General features: G+C 38.0%; 1 protein-coding gene across 1 annotated transcript in view; it reads right to left on the reverse strand.

Annotated features, from left to right (window-relative positions):
• Positions 1-2,938: 2,938 nt before the first annotated feature.
• The window catches only part of LOC149954432 (uncharacterized), a 123,231-nt gene continuing 106,806 nt past the window's right edge, over positions 2,939-19,363 (reverse strand). Inside the window, exon 3 of the mRNA XM_090169897.1 lies at positions 2,939-3,147. Coding sequence (XP_090026023.1) covers positions 2,939-3,147 — 209 coding nt within the window. The remainder of the gene's footprint in view (positions 3,148-19,363) is intronic.

Genomic DNA, 19,363 nt, shown 5'->3' on the forward strand with positions numbered 1-19,363 from the left:
AATGGAAAGTTACTTTATTTATTTGAACGTTAGTTTTGTAAGCATCATGAATTGTGAATAGTAAAATTTGTTTAATATCATTTCATAATTTTTTTATGAACTTGTAGGGGCCCCAAATCTAGATGAAGGGGCCCCGAACGGCCCCCTAAAATGATTTGCGAAACTAGAAATATCAAAATCCGAATTAAAAGCTTGCTGTTTTTAAGTTGCGAACACTGAACAGTGATTTCTAATATTTTTTCGAACGCAGCCTTGATTCGTTGTAGTTGCTAAACTAGCTACTTCAAAAAGTGTTGCATCATTAGACAGATGATAAATTGCGCGGTTTTCCGACTCTCCGAGTCCCAATTTCCAAAATAAAGATAAAATAAAGAGTGGCTGTGGCAAATTTACTGGCAAGTGTTTTTGCATCTATTGTAAGTGAAAATGGAGAATGCTGTTGGAGGATGTTGCCCATATGTTCATTGTTATGCTCATCGACTAAAAAAATAACTTCTGAGTACATTTAAACAGTTATGTACATTTCTTTTGTAAATTATTAAAAATAAACCGGTTTTGTCACAGTTTTGTTTAGTTAGTGTATGTAAAGCGGGGCCCCCAAATTAAAGAATTAAGTAGCCTACACATAGTAATATCCTGGCGCCGCCACTGCGAGTATCACCATGGATGTATTAATGAACTGCGTTCCTGGATATATCACTTCTATAAAAACGTGTAATCATAATTCGCGATGCCCCTTTAGCGCCCTCTATTAGCTCTTTTTGATATTACACCCGAAGTGAGGCAGACGTCATTTCCTTTTTGGAAGGAAATTCCGCTTTCGGTTTTCGCGCATGCGTATCACGCGTGCGGTCGTCAATGGGAATATTGGGAAATTTGAATTTTTGGCAACGGTAATTTTCAAATTTCAATATTCAACACCAAAGGAGACTGGTCCAAAGATGCAAATGAGCTACAAAATTAAGTATGTTTTTCGTTTGATAATGTATTGTGATACACATATATTTTTAATTAGAATATTTTTAGAATGAGTTTCTGGGGAATCAATACATATGAGACTCTTGGTATAAAACAACCAGAGATAAATAGTAGTGTTAGTTCAAATTCGAGCTTGGACTCCGAACCCTGCAGCTCCGAAGAGGACAACTCTAGCACACCGTGTTCTGAGAGCTCAGATATTGTTAATTGTATGTTGTTATGACACGGAAAGTGTTGAAACTATACTAATTTGAAATTTCAATTTAACAGATGAGTCAAGTAACGATAGTTATTATACTACAGTTGCCGATGAAGTTGCTGAATTTGAAGAAATTCTTGATAATGATGATATTGACATTGCTTTAATGAACCTTGCTGAAGTAGATGAAGACGCACCTATTACAAAACCACTTGGGACAATAACCAAGTAATATTTCTGATAATACCTATAACCGTACATTGTTCTCATATCATAAAATTCAATTTTCAGCATACCACTCGTTACAAACAAGTCACCAATAAAGAAAAAAAAGGAAAGTTAATTCAGAAAGAAAATTCATGATAGCACGTACGTTGCATTTCAGTTTTTAGTCACTCAGCTTATAATATAATTTTGACATAACCCAAAAAAATAAATTGTTTAGATGAAAATTATGATGAAACTTTCCCAGCGTTACTTCAGGAAGCTCAAAATGAATTTCAATCATCAGATTTAAATATGAATGACTGTCACAAAAAAATTTATTTGTGGATAACAAAATTAAACTCTAGAGATCTCAGTGAGATGAAAGGTATTATAAAACCAATTTTAGTTAATACCGCAGAAAGCAAAGTTACTTCGACAATGGTAAATTTAATTAATAATGATGAACGACAGAAAGAAAAAATATTAAATTCACTGAAGCATACTACTGTAAGAAAACCCACTTCAATTATTTTACTCTACATCAGAAAGTTAATATACTTCTGGTAATATAGAAAAGTGTAGAAACTAATTCAACCTATTTCAGGGCTACAATGAACTCAACGAAAGAGAAAGAGTTGTGGGAGTCAACCTTCTTCTAAGGAGAATTATTGAAAATGGATCCAAAAAAGTGAAAATAATGCACATCGACGTTAATAAAAAAATTGAAGAGTGCCCTTCAGTTTTGATGTACGTTATAGGTGCAACTCAGCAGTCCCTCAGCAGAAAGTCAGAGTTTGGAAGAGCAATTGAGCACCAAAATGCGAACAACCAAAGAAAATGTAGCCATTCCTCTGAGGAGATGGATTTATATCCCAGACAGGAGGTGTACGAATTATTTGTAAAAATTTATAAAGTAATCGTTCCTTTTTACAACCAGACGTATGTCATAAATAGAGTTCCTAAGGCCAAACAGTCAATCAAAGAGGATGAAAAAATTATGGAAATTTAGAATAACCTTTGCATTGATGGCATTCCAGAAGTAGAAAGGCCGAAACGTTTAGAACACTGCCTTAATTATTACATCAACACAATTGGGAATGGCCACCTTAAAAAGTGCAAAGAGGTATTTAAAACTAAAAATAGATTAAAAGCCATTAAATCGTTAGCTAATTCGAAAGCGAGATTTCGGAAACAACTGGAGCAAATGTCCACAGGCCAATTTCCAAAATAATGAATTTATGTGAAAAGTCTAATTGCAAATTAGTGAAATTTTTCTTAATTTTTTTACATGCTTAATAAACAACTCATCAAATAGTGATATTTTAAAAGAAATTTAAGCTTTTATTTATTGAAGTCATACTGCAGGCCCGGACTGGCCATAGGGCAGATCGGGCAAATGCCCTATGGGCCGGTGTGGTCAAAGGGCCGTGAGGCCATCTAGCCAGCATGACAATGTAGTGTTTTTGTGGGAAGTAGGGGCCGACGTTTCTAAAATGCCCGGGCTGGTTTTAGGTCCCAGTCCGGACCTGTCATACTGTGGTGTTACCTAAAACATTATGTGTAGGGATTTTGTAACTTCTCAAATGTAAGTAAAGCTTCCCGGTTATTCCCCACATTTTCAATTGTTGGATTGTCATTCCTTCCATTGGCTCCTCGATGCTTCGAAAATTCCAATTCTAGTGGGTCCTGATTGAAGTTGCCAGTCAAAACAAACATCGCACCTTTTCCCAGGAGGAACTGAATAATTGCAATCATTGCTTTTGCTAAATTCGAAAAAAGTGAGTTATTTTATTTAAAATACACATAAAATGTTTTTTTCTTACTAGTTTGTCTCAAGCCTGACAGCGTTTCTTGGGAAAGGATCATTTTTTTTACTTTGATCAGCTTTGAATTCACCAGGTCTATTTTTTGTGTCTTTTTCCCAATCATCCAGGTACCCCAGAAAATCTTTTTCTAACCACTAAAAACAGTGAAAGGAATCAGACACTATTTTATGCTAGTAGCACTATAAATTAAATATTTACTTCTAGTCGTTGGTCATTGACTGTTTTGAAAGGCCGCTTATTTGGCTTTCTTTTATGGAAAGCTTCGTTGAAATTTGTGGTATTGAATATATCAAACCAGTTGTCAAAAATATTGATAAACTGAACAGTTTCCGAGTACTCTGCACCAAAGTCTTCCTTAATGGCATTGGAAACAGTTTTACTGAGCACTTGCGCTGCATATCGAACCTTCATCTTACTGTACGAATTGAGATATATATGATCTCCAGTTAATTTGTGGGCTTTCCTAAGATTGCCAGGCTGAGATCTTTCTCTTTAAATAATTTAATTGGCTTCCAAGTAATATCCTGACCATTTTTATGCATCAAACGTACTTTGCATGTTTCTTCGCTGGACTACAAACAATTTCTTGTTGTTTTTAATAGATGGGGAGGATCAAACACGAAGAAGAATGGTCTTTCTTCGTCCTCGCTGAATGGATTGATTCCGCAGTGTGGGGAATCCAATTTCGTATTCATTGAAAATAACTTTCTGTTTGTGGCTGCCCCATCTCCAATCACACCTAACACTTTAACTCCGATTGCTTCAAGTTTTTCCACCGCTTCCCATATGATGGAATTTAGATCATCAGCGGTCAGCCCATTGGTTGCAAAGTGCGCAAACGGATATTTTTCAGGAGTTGTCGTGCCTCTCAACATCAACATTAAAACATGGCTTGCCACTGTTTTATCATCAAAGTTTTCGGTTTGAAGGCCGTTAATCTGGTCTCTTGCATTGTTCAGTTGGCTATACCCAATTATGTCCCATGGTTTTATATCTTCTTTCAGCTGGTAAAAAACAGCATCTGAAAATCCAGGCAGCTTCCCATTATGGTTAGAATGTCTAAATAGAGTGCTATAAGAAGGCAACTGCAATATTTTGGAATCGGCTAAGCTTTTGTAGGCATTTGGGGCTTTATGAAACTGATAAAGACACCATTGAATAACATATGGATGCCACCTTCGACCATGATCTTTTTGTTTGACAGCTTTCAGCTGTTCCCTTAAAAACAAGGCAACAAATGATTGATCTTTGGGTATTGTATGCTGTAAAATCGTTTCTATTGAAGCATTATCTTCTACTGCATCTAACGGCTGACCTGCAACAGCTATATGCTTCTTCGCTTTCTTCTGTTCCTGCTTCACTTGTCTTCTTGCTTTTCTTTCACCAGCTTTTGATTTCTTCAGTAAAATTATAAGCTCTTCTTTGGAAAGACTCTTGTATTTCCTCTGGCTTTTCTTCTTGCTTTCAGCTATGGTTTTTAAAGCGTAACTTTTCAGTCTGGTGCAGAGCAAACATGTCTTATTGTTTGAAAGTAAAATGCAGTTATCATCTCTGATAACGTTGTTGCTGTAAATTCCCCGAGATCTAGCCTTTAAGAGGTCCATTAATCTTGGCTCTTTAATACCCAGACAGACCTTCAATTGGTTAATGGTTGTTAATAATCCAGTCAAACAATTTAGAGTGGATATAGTTTTTGGTAACTCAACAAGGTTATGGTTTGCTAAATTATTTTCCAAAACTTTTCCCTCTACATTGAAATCCTCATTAATAGTTATTGATATTAAAGGCTGGTTAGTTTCTTTCTCTACCTTCAGAAATTGTACTGTGGCATTGTTTACATTAGATAAATTGGACAGCCAATTATCATTAACCAATTTAAACCATTCAGTGGAGGCCAAAAATTCTCTATAAAAGTGGTTTTCATAATTGATTTCAGGATTATTTTTCAAAATTTGGTCTTCAGGTTCATCTCGGTGACCGGGTTCATCTTGGTGACTCGGTTCATCTCGGTGACCGGATTCAGGTTGCGAAATCATATGCGAATTATCAGTTTCATTTAGGGCAATGGCCTGCAAATTATCAGTTTCATTCAGGGCAACGGCCTGTAAATTATCTTCCATGGCAGTTTCAGCGTTTATCTGTGACAAAAATTGTTCGTCTCCAATATTAATTGAGCTTTTATCTCCCCAATCCATTGACTCGTTGTCGTCTTTAAACTCAACGTCAAATAGTTCATTGGATTGGTTTGTTTCTAGATCAATCTGCAAATATGGATATAGAAATAAACATTAGTAGTCCAAAGTGAAATTCAACTATAAAATTTGGCGTACCCTTGAGTTAAAATTAGATAACTTTGTTCCTCCGATGTATTCATTAGTCACTGACATCGGTAACTGAGGAAGAGTTTTAGGAGTGCTAGAGAAACTAGGTTTCAAAACAGATACTAAGCTCTACAAAAAAATTATGTAGATTTATATCATCAGTGAATACCAAAACGAAATTATAAACATGTTGTTACTTACTCCTGAATGAACAGGGTTCGGATATTCCTTAGTTGGGCCCTTCGCTCCGACAAAGTGTTTTGTGCACGAATATGTGCTTTTGGTTATCTTATTTTTAGTGAACTCTTTCCTAACTTCCTTAAGCCATTTTAACCATTGAAAACACATCACTGGTTTGGTAATTGGCTTTGGAAATGGTATAAAGGAAACCCCAAACATATGAGGTTTGTCAGATTGCCTGGAATCACTTTTACACGTTGGATATACACAGTTCTTATTTCTCACCATGATGAACAACAGTTGATTGTTTAAGATTTAATTTAAATGTGTCTGAATTCCAGCAATTAAATTATATTTATTTTATCTCTCTACAAATACACGGAACACGACTAATATGGCGGAAGAAAAAAACCAGTAGACGATTGTAAATTTGAAAATTCTATGGTGGCACCATCTCGTAAAGTGCCTCACTTCCGCCAAGTTTCTGGGGTAAAACCGAACCCCCCCCCCCCCCCCCCGGCTTACAACCGAAATCCCAAGCTAGAGAAATTGCTCTACTGAAGGTACGAGTGATATATCCAGGAACGCAGTTCATTAATACATCCATGGTATCACATTATATGTTACTTTTAAATTTAAACAACCCGTCTCCTTATGAAGCTCTCCAACATAGAAATGTAACATAGAGTAAAAACGTGTCCATCGTCTATCCTGCTTTATGAGCTAATTCTAAGCGGTAAAACTTAAAGTAAAGTAGAGTAAATCTGGAAAACGACTAGATAATCTAAAAAGTCTCAGGCGTGTACCCTGCGTTATGAACTAATTCTTCGATGAGTAAGTTAAAATGAAGTAGCGTAAAACTCGTAACGCATTTAAATAAACTACTCGTGTTTAAAGACTCAACTACATCAAATTTAAACCAGTCTTTACCTACTTTTGGCGCCAACTATAAAACTTACTCACTTTATAGTCCTCGAAAAAATGCACCCCCAAACCTCTTGAGCCCCCAAATTTACAATGATGCAATGAATATATACCCATTTCAATAAAATTTCATTCGTTACTTGGGTTACTCAACACAATTTAAAACACATAAGCCGTTTAATTAAACATACGCAATTAGCATATCTAAAAATTTTAGTTGCTGTGTTATAGCTACACAAGAATAATAATTTTGTAAAAGAAAATTATAAAATAATATTTACTATCTTTGGAAAGCCAACTCTTATGATGTTCAAAGAAGGCACCAAGCATACGTGTTCTTTTCTTGATCAATACTTCTTAATTATTGTATGCGCGTGCAATAAATATACCACTAATATAAATAATTAAAAGAAACATTAGTTTTGGATATATCTCTAAACCGACGTGAGAAACCACATAGAGTTATATTATTTTAAATAGAGATGGACAATAAAGAGAGAACTAATTCCTAGTAATTAAACACACCATGTTTTAAAAGGCTAAAATGAAAACGAATTACCATAAAGAGAGTATTAAATAATCATTTTGCAACGAAATTAGTCTTGATTCAAACAAATATTGTGGCGATAATAAGTAACATTAGCTGCCATTTACAAATGGCGACCATTTTCATACCTAAGGAAATTTCAATTGGAGTCCCTTCTAAAATAACTCCTAATAGGCTGTAGAACATGTGTGGAAAGTACATGAATTATGTTTGTATGATCAAGTTGGGTGGTTTTTTAAATTTGTTCGTTCACAAACTGTACTGATTTTCTATTGTTGGTTAAGAGAATGACGTTAACGGTTATCTTCTTCCTGCTTCAGCTCCATCTCTTTCGTCCACTACAGAGAGGAAAACGAGAATATAGATTTAGTTTTGTTTGAAGCTAGAGCTGAGCTGGGTATATAGAGTTTCGTTATTCAAAATAGTTTTAACTGTTTTGTCGACCAAGATATTAAAGGTTTTAGGATGGCTAAACGCTAATGAGAAATAAGCGGTTTTGCACTACATTGTGAGACTTGCTATGCGGGTACAGTAAACGTCTAAAGAGTTGAGAGTATTTGAATAAGTAATCGATATCTTGCACCTTGTGGTAATGTTTCCAAATCAATATCGGCTGAGATATCAAGCTCAAGTGACAGTCCTATTGGTATCGAATTAGTAATACAAAGTTATCCTCGTTATAGAATTATCACGGAGTTAAACAAGATTATCAATTTCCAGAATCCACACTGTTACATTGACAAGGTGTGATAAATTGTGTGACAGGTTTCACCATTTGGAGGTGGAGGTCCATTAGGAATCGTAAACAGAATACTTGAAGTGTTTTGTTGGCACAGTAAATACGGTAATGTCGAATGTTGGGTTCGAGTTAAAATACTCTAATCTAAAATAAATAAATTATTGCCATCAAGTGTGGTTTGGGAAAGCCTGCTTTTAAATGTTGCAGAGCTGGTTATCGAAAACTGAAAGATAAGTTAATCGAATTTTATCGGCGAGGCTAGTACCCAAAGCTTTTGGTCAGTCAGCAAGCGACGTTTATTGCCTTACGAGTTACAAATTAAATGTCTCACCAGTTAGTAATTGGGAGGTGGTAACGATACGGCTTTTAAGCAACTGTTACTTTAACGAAATCAGGGTTCACTCTAACAACCTTTTTAACTTCGAAAATAATAGAAATAAAGAAGTGGGTGACCGCCTCCATGACGCGAAGTACTTCACCCCGATGGACCTCACCAAGGGCTATTGGCAACTCCCACTGGACGAAGCTGACAGATAAAAACAGCCATTTGCATTCCAGATGGCCTCTTTAAATTGATTTTTATGCCGATGTTTCTCGCCAATGCCGTCACCACCTTCCATCGCACTCTGGATGTAGTCCTTGCCGGGCTAAAGTAGAATACTTGCTTAGTCTACTAAGATGACATCGTGGTACATTCCGAAAACTTCGACGTTCACATCTCCCACCACCGTAAAGTCCTGGGCCGTATCGATGAAGCTGGCTTCTCACTGAAGGCAGAAATTTTTTCATTCTCTTACAACTCCTTTCAGTTCCTCTGGCACATCATTTAAAAATACAGACGTTTCACCAGACCCTTCGTAAACCAAAGCTCCCAAGGATTTCCCATCGCCAAACAATCGCAAGGACTAACAATAATTCCTGGGTCTATGTTCCTACTACCACCGCTTCGAAAATGAATTTTCTAAAAGCGCCCAAATGCCTTTTTCATCTGGGGCTCAGCACAACAAAACACTGAAGACCGCACTTACGCAGTTGCCAATTCTACGTTTTTTCATCCCAGACCTACACGCATCAGACAGATACATTGGAAATGGGAAACTGTGCAACTCTGGGCAACCCCCTTTAATCAGTAGGGATAGAACTATTGTTTTCTCACTACTCCTTGAGTTTGCTATAGTGAACTCAACGCAGAAGGATTTGTTTTGAGTTCTTACTCAGTGTCAGAAGCAGTGATCAAACCCGGCTCCTCTTGCTGCGAAGTGAGAATGCTAACCACTTCGTTAACCCACCAAGCTTACCTTGACTGTCTATCACAAGGCTATAGGCGATGCCAAGATCACCTCGTGGATACATTTCTGTTAAGACTATTTCTGATATTTCCAGTGCCACAAAATAAATGAAAATAATGGCACACAATAATACTAAATACTATTAATTTGAATTCTTACGTCCGAAAAGAGACTGGGTGTTTCTGTGTCGGTTATAAAGACGATGATTTTATCATTGGTACAGAGAAGCTGTAATGCCTGGTTGACTGATAAAGAAACCTCCACTTATGTTCCTTGTAGCTGTGAATACTACGCGGCTCAAAGGATCGAGCACATTGGCATGAATAACTGGGAAAAATTTAATTTATCGAATATCTCGGTCAAACGGATTATCCGCCTTGGGAAGGGGATCATACATTTTGATCTTAAAGTTAGTGGCTCTACCAGTGATATTCGGTTCATTGTGAAACTACTGTTTTTCGCTGCAAAGATGACGTTAAAGATGTTTGTTATATGACGTAGGGAAGCTATTAAATTAATGTTTTACCCTCCATATAATGTGACTTTCTTTAAATGAGTTGTTAGTATGATATGTAACTATGGCAAACGTTTTCAGACCTTGTTTAAAAATACGTTTTATTTAATTGTTGTAAGATTATTTAATTTTTTCTATTAACTCTCGTCAAATTACACTAGTTCAAGGCTCGCTAACGGTGGCTGTCTTGGCAATGTTGAGTTCAAGATGGCGGACGTGAGCCAAAATATTAGTTTTTATAGCTCAAAGCGTAGTAAGGACCATTGCCACTTAATCAATAGCTTGGTTTTTAAAAAAAAAATAAAAATGTTTCTTTAAAAAGGAAAACATGTGTCCTTCAAGATGGTGACAAATGATCAAAGAAGCTTTAAACTACTTCTACGTTTCGTACAATATGTGGATATTTCTTATAACCAAAAACATAATTTTTATAACCAAACTTTATGCATGTTAATAAGAAGTTAAAAGTTAATCATTTTTATGGAAACATTACACCTATTCATCCTACAACCACATAATGAGCGATCGTTAACCATAACACCCGGCTTTAAATATTAAAACCTATATAACATATCTTATAGACCTAAAGTCGGCGGCGTGAAACTCTCAAAACATAGTGAGGCCCATATCTCTGCGCGCAACTTCGTATCGGCTACAATGGTCCATGAAAGATTGTTATTTTAAGATTGCAAATGCTTTTTTAAACAAGAAAAAGAGACGGAGGGAAACGTTTTTGCTATTAAAAAAAATTAAAACTTTAACTTTTGTGTTTATAAGTTTCATGTAAATTAAAATGATTTTTTGACGACCTTGGTCAACGCTTTTATTTAAATACTTATACAGGATCGTATTCAGCTAGTGACCGAAACTCTGATTTCCTATGAACATTTTTCGCAATCGTCAATGAAATGACTCTAAAATCGCCTTGAATGCAGCGTTGCCAGACGTTGCAATGAACGTATAGAAATAATTACGAATGTCAACAAGTTTCGTGCGTGTATAACCACAATTTCCTCCTGCTTTTATAGCTGTTTTGGTAAATAAAGCGCGTGTATCCGTACGTAAGCGCCAACAATTATAATTACCCATAAGCCTGTCTAAAAAAATCAATAGATATTAATTCAGTACAGTTTATGTGCGTGGAAAACGGGAACAACGTTCATACTGCTGTACGTTACTGCAACAAGCTCTAGGTAATCGATTCTTTACCTGAGTATTATGTTACTATTTTTATTAGATATATTTTGTTTTTTATTCTTAAACAAATAAACATAAACATGTAATATAGCTTTCTTTCGAAAGGTACAGGGCAATTTTAAATTCAACAAAGACTTAGTGGCATAAAGTTGAGCGTCATTTGTTTCAATATAACGGGAAAAAATTGAATTTCGTTGTTAACAGCCTGAAGTTATTCGACTTTTCGGTCTTATTTGAACCAGATTAAAAGATACACCCGATAAAGTGTGCTTACTATAATGATGGTTTAATTACGAATTTAAGACTGGTTTTCTGATTCATAACCGAGCAAGTTTTGGTTAAATGAGTTACCAAACTGACCTTTATGGTTTTAACTTCGCTATCGCATATTGTGTTTTAAGATAAAATTCAATAGATTTGTAACGGTAAAAATTCCTTAACGCCCAAAGATATCGAAAGAGTGGATTTTACAACGTTCTGAACTAGTGGATAGTGAGTGGTACACTATTCTGAAATCTCATCGTTCAAACAACAGGTTGGTAACTCTTGTTACTTTTTTCAATATATTTCTATGATTTTGGTCAATTTTCATAACAAAAGCGTAAAATCACATGTATCACATGTGATACATGTAAACTCCAGCCATGTATTCACATCGCTGGAGTTTCGTGAAGGGCTTGCCACCACCCTCCTACGCAATTTAACTCCACAAATCAAATCAAAAAGGCAATAAAAATCGGGTGATAACTTGGGACTAGGGTGGTGCCTTGGGTATCAACCTAGCTCATTATTATTATCATCTCGAAAAAATGATCAATTTAACAGAATGACCGGGTTGCCCTTTACAAAACTCTCTTTTTAAACCTTTCCATTGTAAATTAAGTCAAATACAATGCTCAAAAATAAAGTAGAAAGTATCTATCTAAACGAATTTCAGGAATAAGATGGGTTACACGCCCATATGAAACTGAGAAGAGCCTTTGATAATCCAAAATCCCTTTAACAATTGACTTCTCGTAAAACCAGGGACCAAAAAACCACTGCCGATTGAAAGAGACGAAAACGTAACAATGTTGAACGCTAATGGGAAGAAGTTGAAACTGGGATGGCCGCACGCGAAACACCTAACAGGAAAAATGAACTACCTAAAAACCAAATTATCATTTAAACCTGAGGGAAACTCCGTACCCAAATTAAAAATTATTCGAATTTCTTCAGTACGCTGCTGCTTGGTGGGAAAATATGTTGCACGCAAAACGCGGATTGATGGCATGCGTGTTGTTAAAATGATCGGTGATATAGTTCTTAGCTGCAGACTTTCTAATGTCGTTGAGATGTTCTCCGTCCAGAAAACTTGAAATGTACTCTGTAGGACAGGAGCAGGCATTTACAATGAAGGAATATTAGGCGTGTAGATTTTAGGCAGAAGATAAAAACGAGTGGCAACAAATCTTCCTCCCATGGCGTTTTGTCTTAGAGTAAAAAACCACCGGAGTACATTTCGAGTGTTCTAAACGGAGAAATGCAGCCTTTTGTGACTTCTCTTCCGAGCTACATTAAAGATACTCGAGATGCTCTCCGCCGTTTCTCTTGTTTCTCTTTCACAGGTGGCTTATTTCAATAGACATCAAATCTTTATACACGGTGATTCCCCACGCCGATGGCCTTCGAGCCCTTCAGCATTTTTTTGACCAGAGAACCGACAAATACGCTCCCCCGAAACCCTAGTTCGTCTCTCGGAGCTGGTGTTGACACTGAACGCTTTCTATTTTCATGGCAAGTTCTACAGACAGGTTAGCGGGGTTGCTATGAGAACTAAGATAGGTCAGTTTTGCCAATTAATTTGTTGGTTGGGTCCCGTTCCGGAGTTAAATGGTCGTTTCATCGATGACGTCACCCAGTTTGCCTCTTGTAGTCTCCATGATCTTGACACCTTCTTCACTGCCTATTGTGCCATTAATCCTGCTTTGGAATTCACTACTGATACCTCTGAAACTACGATTGTCTTTTTTGGGATTTAATCATTTCGGTTTCTGGTGATGGCGTTTCAACCATGTTGTATCGCGAGCCGACTGATTAACGTTCTTACCTTCTGCTGACTTCTTCCCATCCTCGGCGCACCACTAATGCTATTCCTTTTACCCAGTTTTTCCGTTTACGTAGAATTTGCTCTTCAGATGACGACTTTAATAAAATGGCTGCCAAGATGCGGGACTCTTTCTCGGTAAAGGGTTTCTCTGATAATGTCTTGTAGTAGGTCCTTAACAGGGTGACAACTGTCTCCCGGAATGAGGCCATCAACCCCAAGAAGTCAACCAGTGAGAGGCCAACTGTAGTTTTAACGTACTATCCTCAAATGTGTCGGATTGAGACTGTCATTCGGAAACATTACCGCCTTCTAAAACTGAACCCCGACAAGTGCAATGATTTTACTGAACCTCCAAGATTTTGCTACCGTCGTGATAATAACCAGCGTTCTCTCTTAGTCATTGCCGGGCCAAGACTCTTACGAGGGTACGAAAGAACGATAACGTCCTCGGTGCCACACTTGCGCGTTTGTGTCGTCTGACCTTACAGTCCGTGGTCCTAGGCTTGATTTCATTATCAATTGGTCTTTCAGCTGCACGACTACCAATCCGCGTCTTGCGTGCAACTAAATTTCCCGCCAAGCAGCGGCGTCCTGAAGAAAATCGTCTAATTTTTAATAATAATAATATTTTTTTAATAACAATCAGCGACTTTTGAAGCCATTAATTCAGGTCGCGGGTTACACTGCGTAGGCGGGTGGTGGCAAGCCCTGCAATTTGATTACTGAGCTTCTCTCCGGTTTAAATGATAAGTTGGATTTTATCTAGTTCGGTTTTTCTGTTAGGTGTTTGGCTTGCAGTCATCCAGGTGTCGTGTTTTTCCCGCTAGCGTTCGACTTTTTAAGTTTTGTGGCATTTGATAAATAAAGACTCCTTTGGTAATTGTAATCAAAACGTTTGTTTAATATTAATATAAGTTAAAACGGTTAAACTTTACATAATGAGTTGTGAGAGAGAAGCGAGTTTAGTGCTAGCAGACACCCGCATAAAAAACAATAACAGGGCTGCCGGATGCAGTTACATATTAGATAAGGGCCACAAATAAGACCCTAATTGGCAAAGTTCTATATTCCAACAAACTCCAACTCTTTGGCAATTACCATGGTTGTTAACAAAAGTACTGTTTACCCTAACGTTAACTTGTTAACACAATTATAAAAATTAGTTTTCGCTAAACATTTAGTCAAAATATCCGCTACATTATTATTTGACCTTACATATTCTAAGGTGAATAAATTATCTTCAAATTTCTCCCGAACAAAGTGATATTTAATATCAATGTGTTTGGACTTTTGATTCTCAACACAATTATTCGTAAAAAATATTGCTGCTTGGTTATCACACAAAAGCCGAGGGGTGGTAGTAATGTTTAAATCAAAAGTTTTCAGTTCTTCGATAATAGGCATAAGCCATGACAGTTCTTTGATAGCTTCAGACAGCGCTACGTACTCGGCTTCCATAGTGGACAGAGCTACCGACTTTTGGTTGACGGATCTCCATAATATAGGACATAAACCGAAATACCCCACGTAACCGGAAATAGATCTTCTTGAATCTCGATTAGCACCCCAGTCGCTATCACTATAAAAAATTATTTCATTACTGTGAGCACGCGTATAAGTCAGTCCGTAGTCCTTGGTTGAAATAACATAACAAGCTAACTGCCGTAGCCGACACCAATGCACATAGCCCGGATTACTGTTGTACTGGGACAACGCAATGACAGTGTACATTATATCTGGACGAGCCTTCTGCGCAATGAATAAAAGACATCCTACCAGTTCTCGATAAGGTATCGCTTTCATTCTCTCTTTGTCTTCCTCACTTGCTGGACAATCCGTTTGACTTAGGGTTGTTCCAGATGGCAGTGGCAATGACACCGGTTCTGATGGTTGTATTTGGAATCGCTCGCTGACTTGTGTTATGTAGTCTGATTGACATATCTTCAGGGTATCATCACGAAACTGAAAGGCAACACCTAACAATTTCTTTATGGGGCCAAGCTGTTTTACATCATACTTCTTGGTAAGTAAGTCATATACCTCTCTAATAGTTTCTTCATTTTTCGCCAAAACAACGAGGTCGTCTACATAGACGAGTATGATAGCTTTCCTTGGTATGAAGTAAATACAGTTTGTGCATAATAATTTACTAAATCCCAATGTTCGAAAAGTCCGGTCCAGTTCTTTATGCCATGCCCTACCACTTTGAGGCAAGCCGTATAAAGCTTTATGTAATCGCAGACAGAAATGATTTGGGTCCTCGCTTTCATACCCTGGTATTAACTTCATGTATACTTCGTCGTGTAACTCTCCATAGAGATACGCGTTTTTGATATCCCAATGTCTATGGATCCAACCGAAAGTAATGACAAAAATCGCCAAGAACAGCTCTGGTCATAGTCTTCACCAGCTATCTGGTTAAACCCTTGCGCCACCAACCTAGCTCGATAGCGTATAATCTCTCCTACGTGGTTTCGTTTTACAGCGTATACCCATCTACATCCAACCACTTTCTTCTTTGGTGGTTTGGGCAGTAATTCAATGACTTTCCGGCTTTCTAAGGTGTCCATTTCATCCTTCATGGCGGCTTGCCATTCCTTAGATTGTGGAGAATTTATTGCTTCATGATAACTTTTCGGTATTTTAACCTCGGCACAGTAGGCTTGAAAGACCTCTTCATCGTCATTGTCAACTAACATTGCCGCTAAATTCTTTCTAGAGAAATCAAAAATGTCTGGATCAATGGGCAAATTATTTTTGACAATGTGGTCCTGTAAACTCTTCTTTGAGCGCCAAATAGTACCATCTGGATCATAATAATAAATGTCGGCCATCCCCTTCGATTCCCCGGATTGTCTGATTCTTACCTCCCTTCTCCAATGTGCCGGTAAGACACCTGTAACGTCTCTGGGTTTCTTTTCAAGTCTATCCATGGCTTCAATAGCTGCCGGCTGGTTACCAGCCTCTGTCACTTCTTCATGACTTGCTTTCTTTGGTGCTGGTACTGTATATTCTATTTGTGGCAGGTCATCATCATCTTCTGTATCTGGCCATTGCGTGAATGTTAAATCCGCATGAGCAATGTTACAATGATCAACACCATTCTTATTTTCGGCAAACGTCACATGCTTCGTTTGTATTACGTCTCGGTCCTGGGGATACCAGACCCTGTAGCCACGTGTACCCTGTGCATAGCCAACTAGAACCCCCAACTTTGCTCTCTTTTCCAACTTATGTTTTCGACGTTGTGGAGGTACATGAGCAAAAACCAGACAACCCACTCTTCTCAAATACGCTGCGCTAGGTATCCGCCCTATGATGTATTCTAGTGGTACTTTGTCCAGTAACGAATGACGTGATAAGTTTCGCAAATGTGCGGCAGTATTTAGTAGCTCAGCCCATTATGATATAGGTAGTTTGGATTCCTCCATCATAGCTCGAATACCATTCAACAAGGTTCTGTTGGCTCTTTCTGCGACCCCATTCATTGGTGGCGAATAAACATTTGTTCTTTCATGAACAATACCTTCATCTTGACATATAGATCCAAATTGCTTCGTACAGTATTCCAACCCATTATCAGTTCTAACGGCTTTTATTTTTAGGCCTGTTTGCCGTTCCATCCTAGCCTTATAACGCTTGAAACACTCAATGGCTTCAGATTTGCGGGTCATGGTATACACTGTAATAAAACGACTTTTATCATCGATAAATGAAATGAAATATTTGGCTCCCCCTAGCGAAACATCGGGGGCTGGTCCCCACACATCCGAGTGTATTAACTCCAGAATATTCCTGCTTCTGATAAGTCCACTAGTCGTATGAGTCTGTCTCGTGCTCTTAGATTTCTTACATGCTATACATATATCCAAATGTCCTTTTAATGTGTCAAGACCTCTCAACATACCATGATTCGCCATATACTTTAGATCCGCCTCATTTAAATGCCCCATACGTCTATGCCAGAGCTCAACATCCTTTAACGGATGAACATCCTCCACCATCATTGCACATGAATCAACGCCCTCATTATCAGGCGGTTCAGCTAGCACAGTCGCATCGACAATATAAAAATTATCCTTCGATAAATCTGCCTCAAAAGCGAACTGTCCTTGGGGGAAAAAGGTTTGAAACACTGACTTTTTAAATGTTCAGGAATACCCAGCTTTGTCCATCATACGGATGGAAATTAAATTCCTTCCCATCCTGGGCGCATATACGACATTCCGTAATAAGAAAGTATTCTTCGGCTCACCTGCCATTTGTAGCCATATGTCCCCACGACCTGCAACCTTTGATGTGCCTTCTCCAACTGTTGCTTCCGATGAGAGGCTCGTGAACGTGTAAAACCAGTCCCTCCGGTTGCAAAAATGGTGCGTGGCTGCACAATCGAGTACCCACACATCTGAGGTAGATGTGGTAATCATCGCTGATGCGTAAAAAGCGCCCTTTAATGTGCCCTTCGGTTTCTTCTTCATCTTATCGATATTCTTTTGAGTACAATCTGCGGCACGGTGGCCTTTACGTCCACATACATAGCAACCGCCATGGAAAGGCTTAGGTTTATTGTCTTGTGCCTTATCATTGGATGGGGCTTTCTTGTCGTTTGTAGCGGTAACCGTCTTTCCCTGAACAATAAATGCGTCGATTTTATTTGCGATCTCTTGCTCTTTTTGCATTTGTCTGCCCTGTTCAGTAATCAGCAATTTCTTTATTTTTTCCGGTTTGAAATCGGCATCAGCTGATTGGTATATTTGATATGAAAGGGCATCGTAGGACTCTGGTAGCGATCCTATAAGTAAGTATGAAACATCATCATCACTCACAGCTCTCCCTGCGTTTTCAAGTTCCCTCTTGATGGCATAGACTCGGCCAACGAAACCTGACATGCTCTCCCCCTCTTGATAGGAGACTCCATAGAACTGTTTCTGCAGCATGGCAATCCTTGCCCGTGATTTAGGTTCGAAAGTTTCCTTCAGAATGGCCCAAATTTCCGTAGCATCCGCTGCCCCTTCTATGATACTTCGTAAATCATCGCTAATAGCTAGAGCAAGCATTGCATGCGCTTTGGACGCTCTCAAATATACCTCTGTTGAACTTCGTCTGATGCAATATTTTCGTCAGGGGCCGTCTCTGTTCCTTCCACTATGTGCCATAACCCCTTATCTCTCAAGGCCATTTGCATTTTAAACTTCCAGTCCTTATAATTCTTGAACGAATCTAGTTTAGCGAATTGGCCTACCAAAGTAGCGCCTCCCTCAGTCATCTTGATTTCTGAGTTAAATTCGAAATGCACACCCGTGGTTAGGCCTTGCTTAAACAAACGTTTGTCCTTAACTCAACGCCATCCCCAGCAGAGATGCCAAATGTACGTTTTGTGGCATTTGATAAATAAAGACTCCTTTGGTAATTGTAATCAAAACGTTTGTTTAATATTAATATAAGTTAAAACGGTTAAACTTTACATAATGAGTTGTGAGAGAGAAGTGAGTTTAGTGCTAGCAGACACCCGAGTAGAGAGTAACTAAAACTTAGCACTTTTATTTCCAAGATGGCCACCAAGATGGCCGACAAAACAACCCCCCCCACCCCCAAAAACAAAAAGTCCTTGGAAAAATCGAAAATATTTTTGTTTTCAAATTTCACCTTGAAAATAATCTTTGACCTCGAGGCCTGACATCTGTCAACAACCACTAAGCCTCGGTCTATCAAATCAACAAGTTTGGTCACGATCGGACAAGGTCGACCTGAGATATCGGCGGTAATGTGTGACCCCACCAAATACTTACGTTAATTTACTTTTGGTGTCATTTTTTGGTTTTTTTCGTTTTTTCGCCGTTTAAAATGCTAATTAGTTATTTGCGAGATGGGGAAACGAATTCGCGACCTTCGCTTTATACCCTTGGCAACTTTTGGCCACAGCCAATCACGTGATATCCTACTTGTTTTTTCGCCGTTTAAAATGCTAATTAGTTAATTGCGAGATGGGGAAACGAATTCGCGACCTTCGCTTTATACCCTTGGCAACTTTTGGCCACACCCAATCACGTGATATCCTACTTACCCCTGTTGAAAATTAAACTTTATTTACTTTTTGGAAATAAATAAATAAACAATCAATACATAGTTTGCATCCCTACGTCATCAATGACGCAGTTCCAAGTATAGATATAAGAACCAAGAATAAATATTTAATTTGAGCTAGAATGAACTATGCCGCCATTTTGCTGGTGTAGATTTCTTAGTAAAACGGGAGGGTTAACAGTTTCAATCGTCTGTTTGCGGATTTTAATTATTTTCAAATGATTAAGAAATTAGTTTCACGTTAAAAATGGTTATCTGCCTGGTTAAAA

This window comes from Leiobunum rupestre, chromosome 3 (genome assembly GCF_980474605.1).
Source record: "Leiobunum rupestre chromosome 3, qqLeiRupe1.1.hap1, whole genome shotgun sequence".
Taxonomy (NCBI): Eukaryota; Metazoa; Arthropoda; class Arachnida; order Opiliones; family Sclerosomatidae; genus Leiobunum; species Leiobunum rupestre.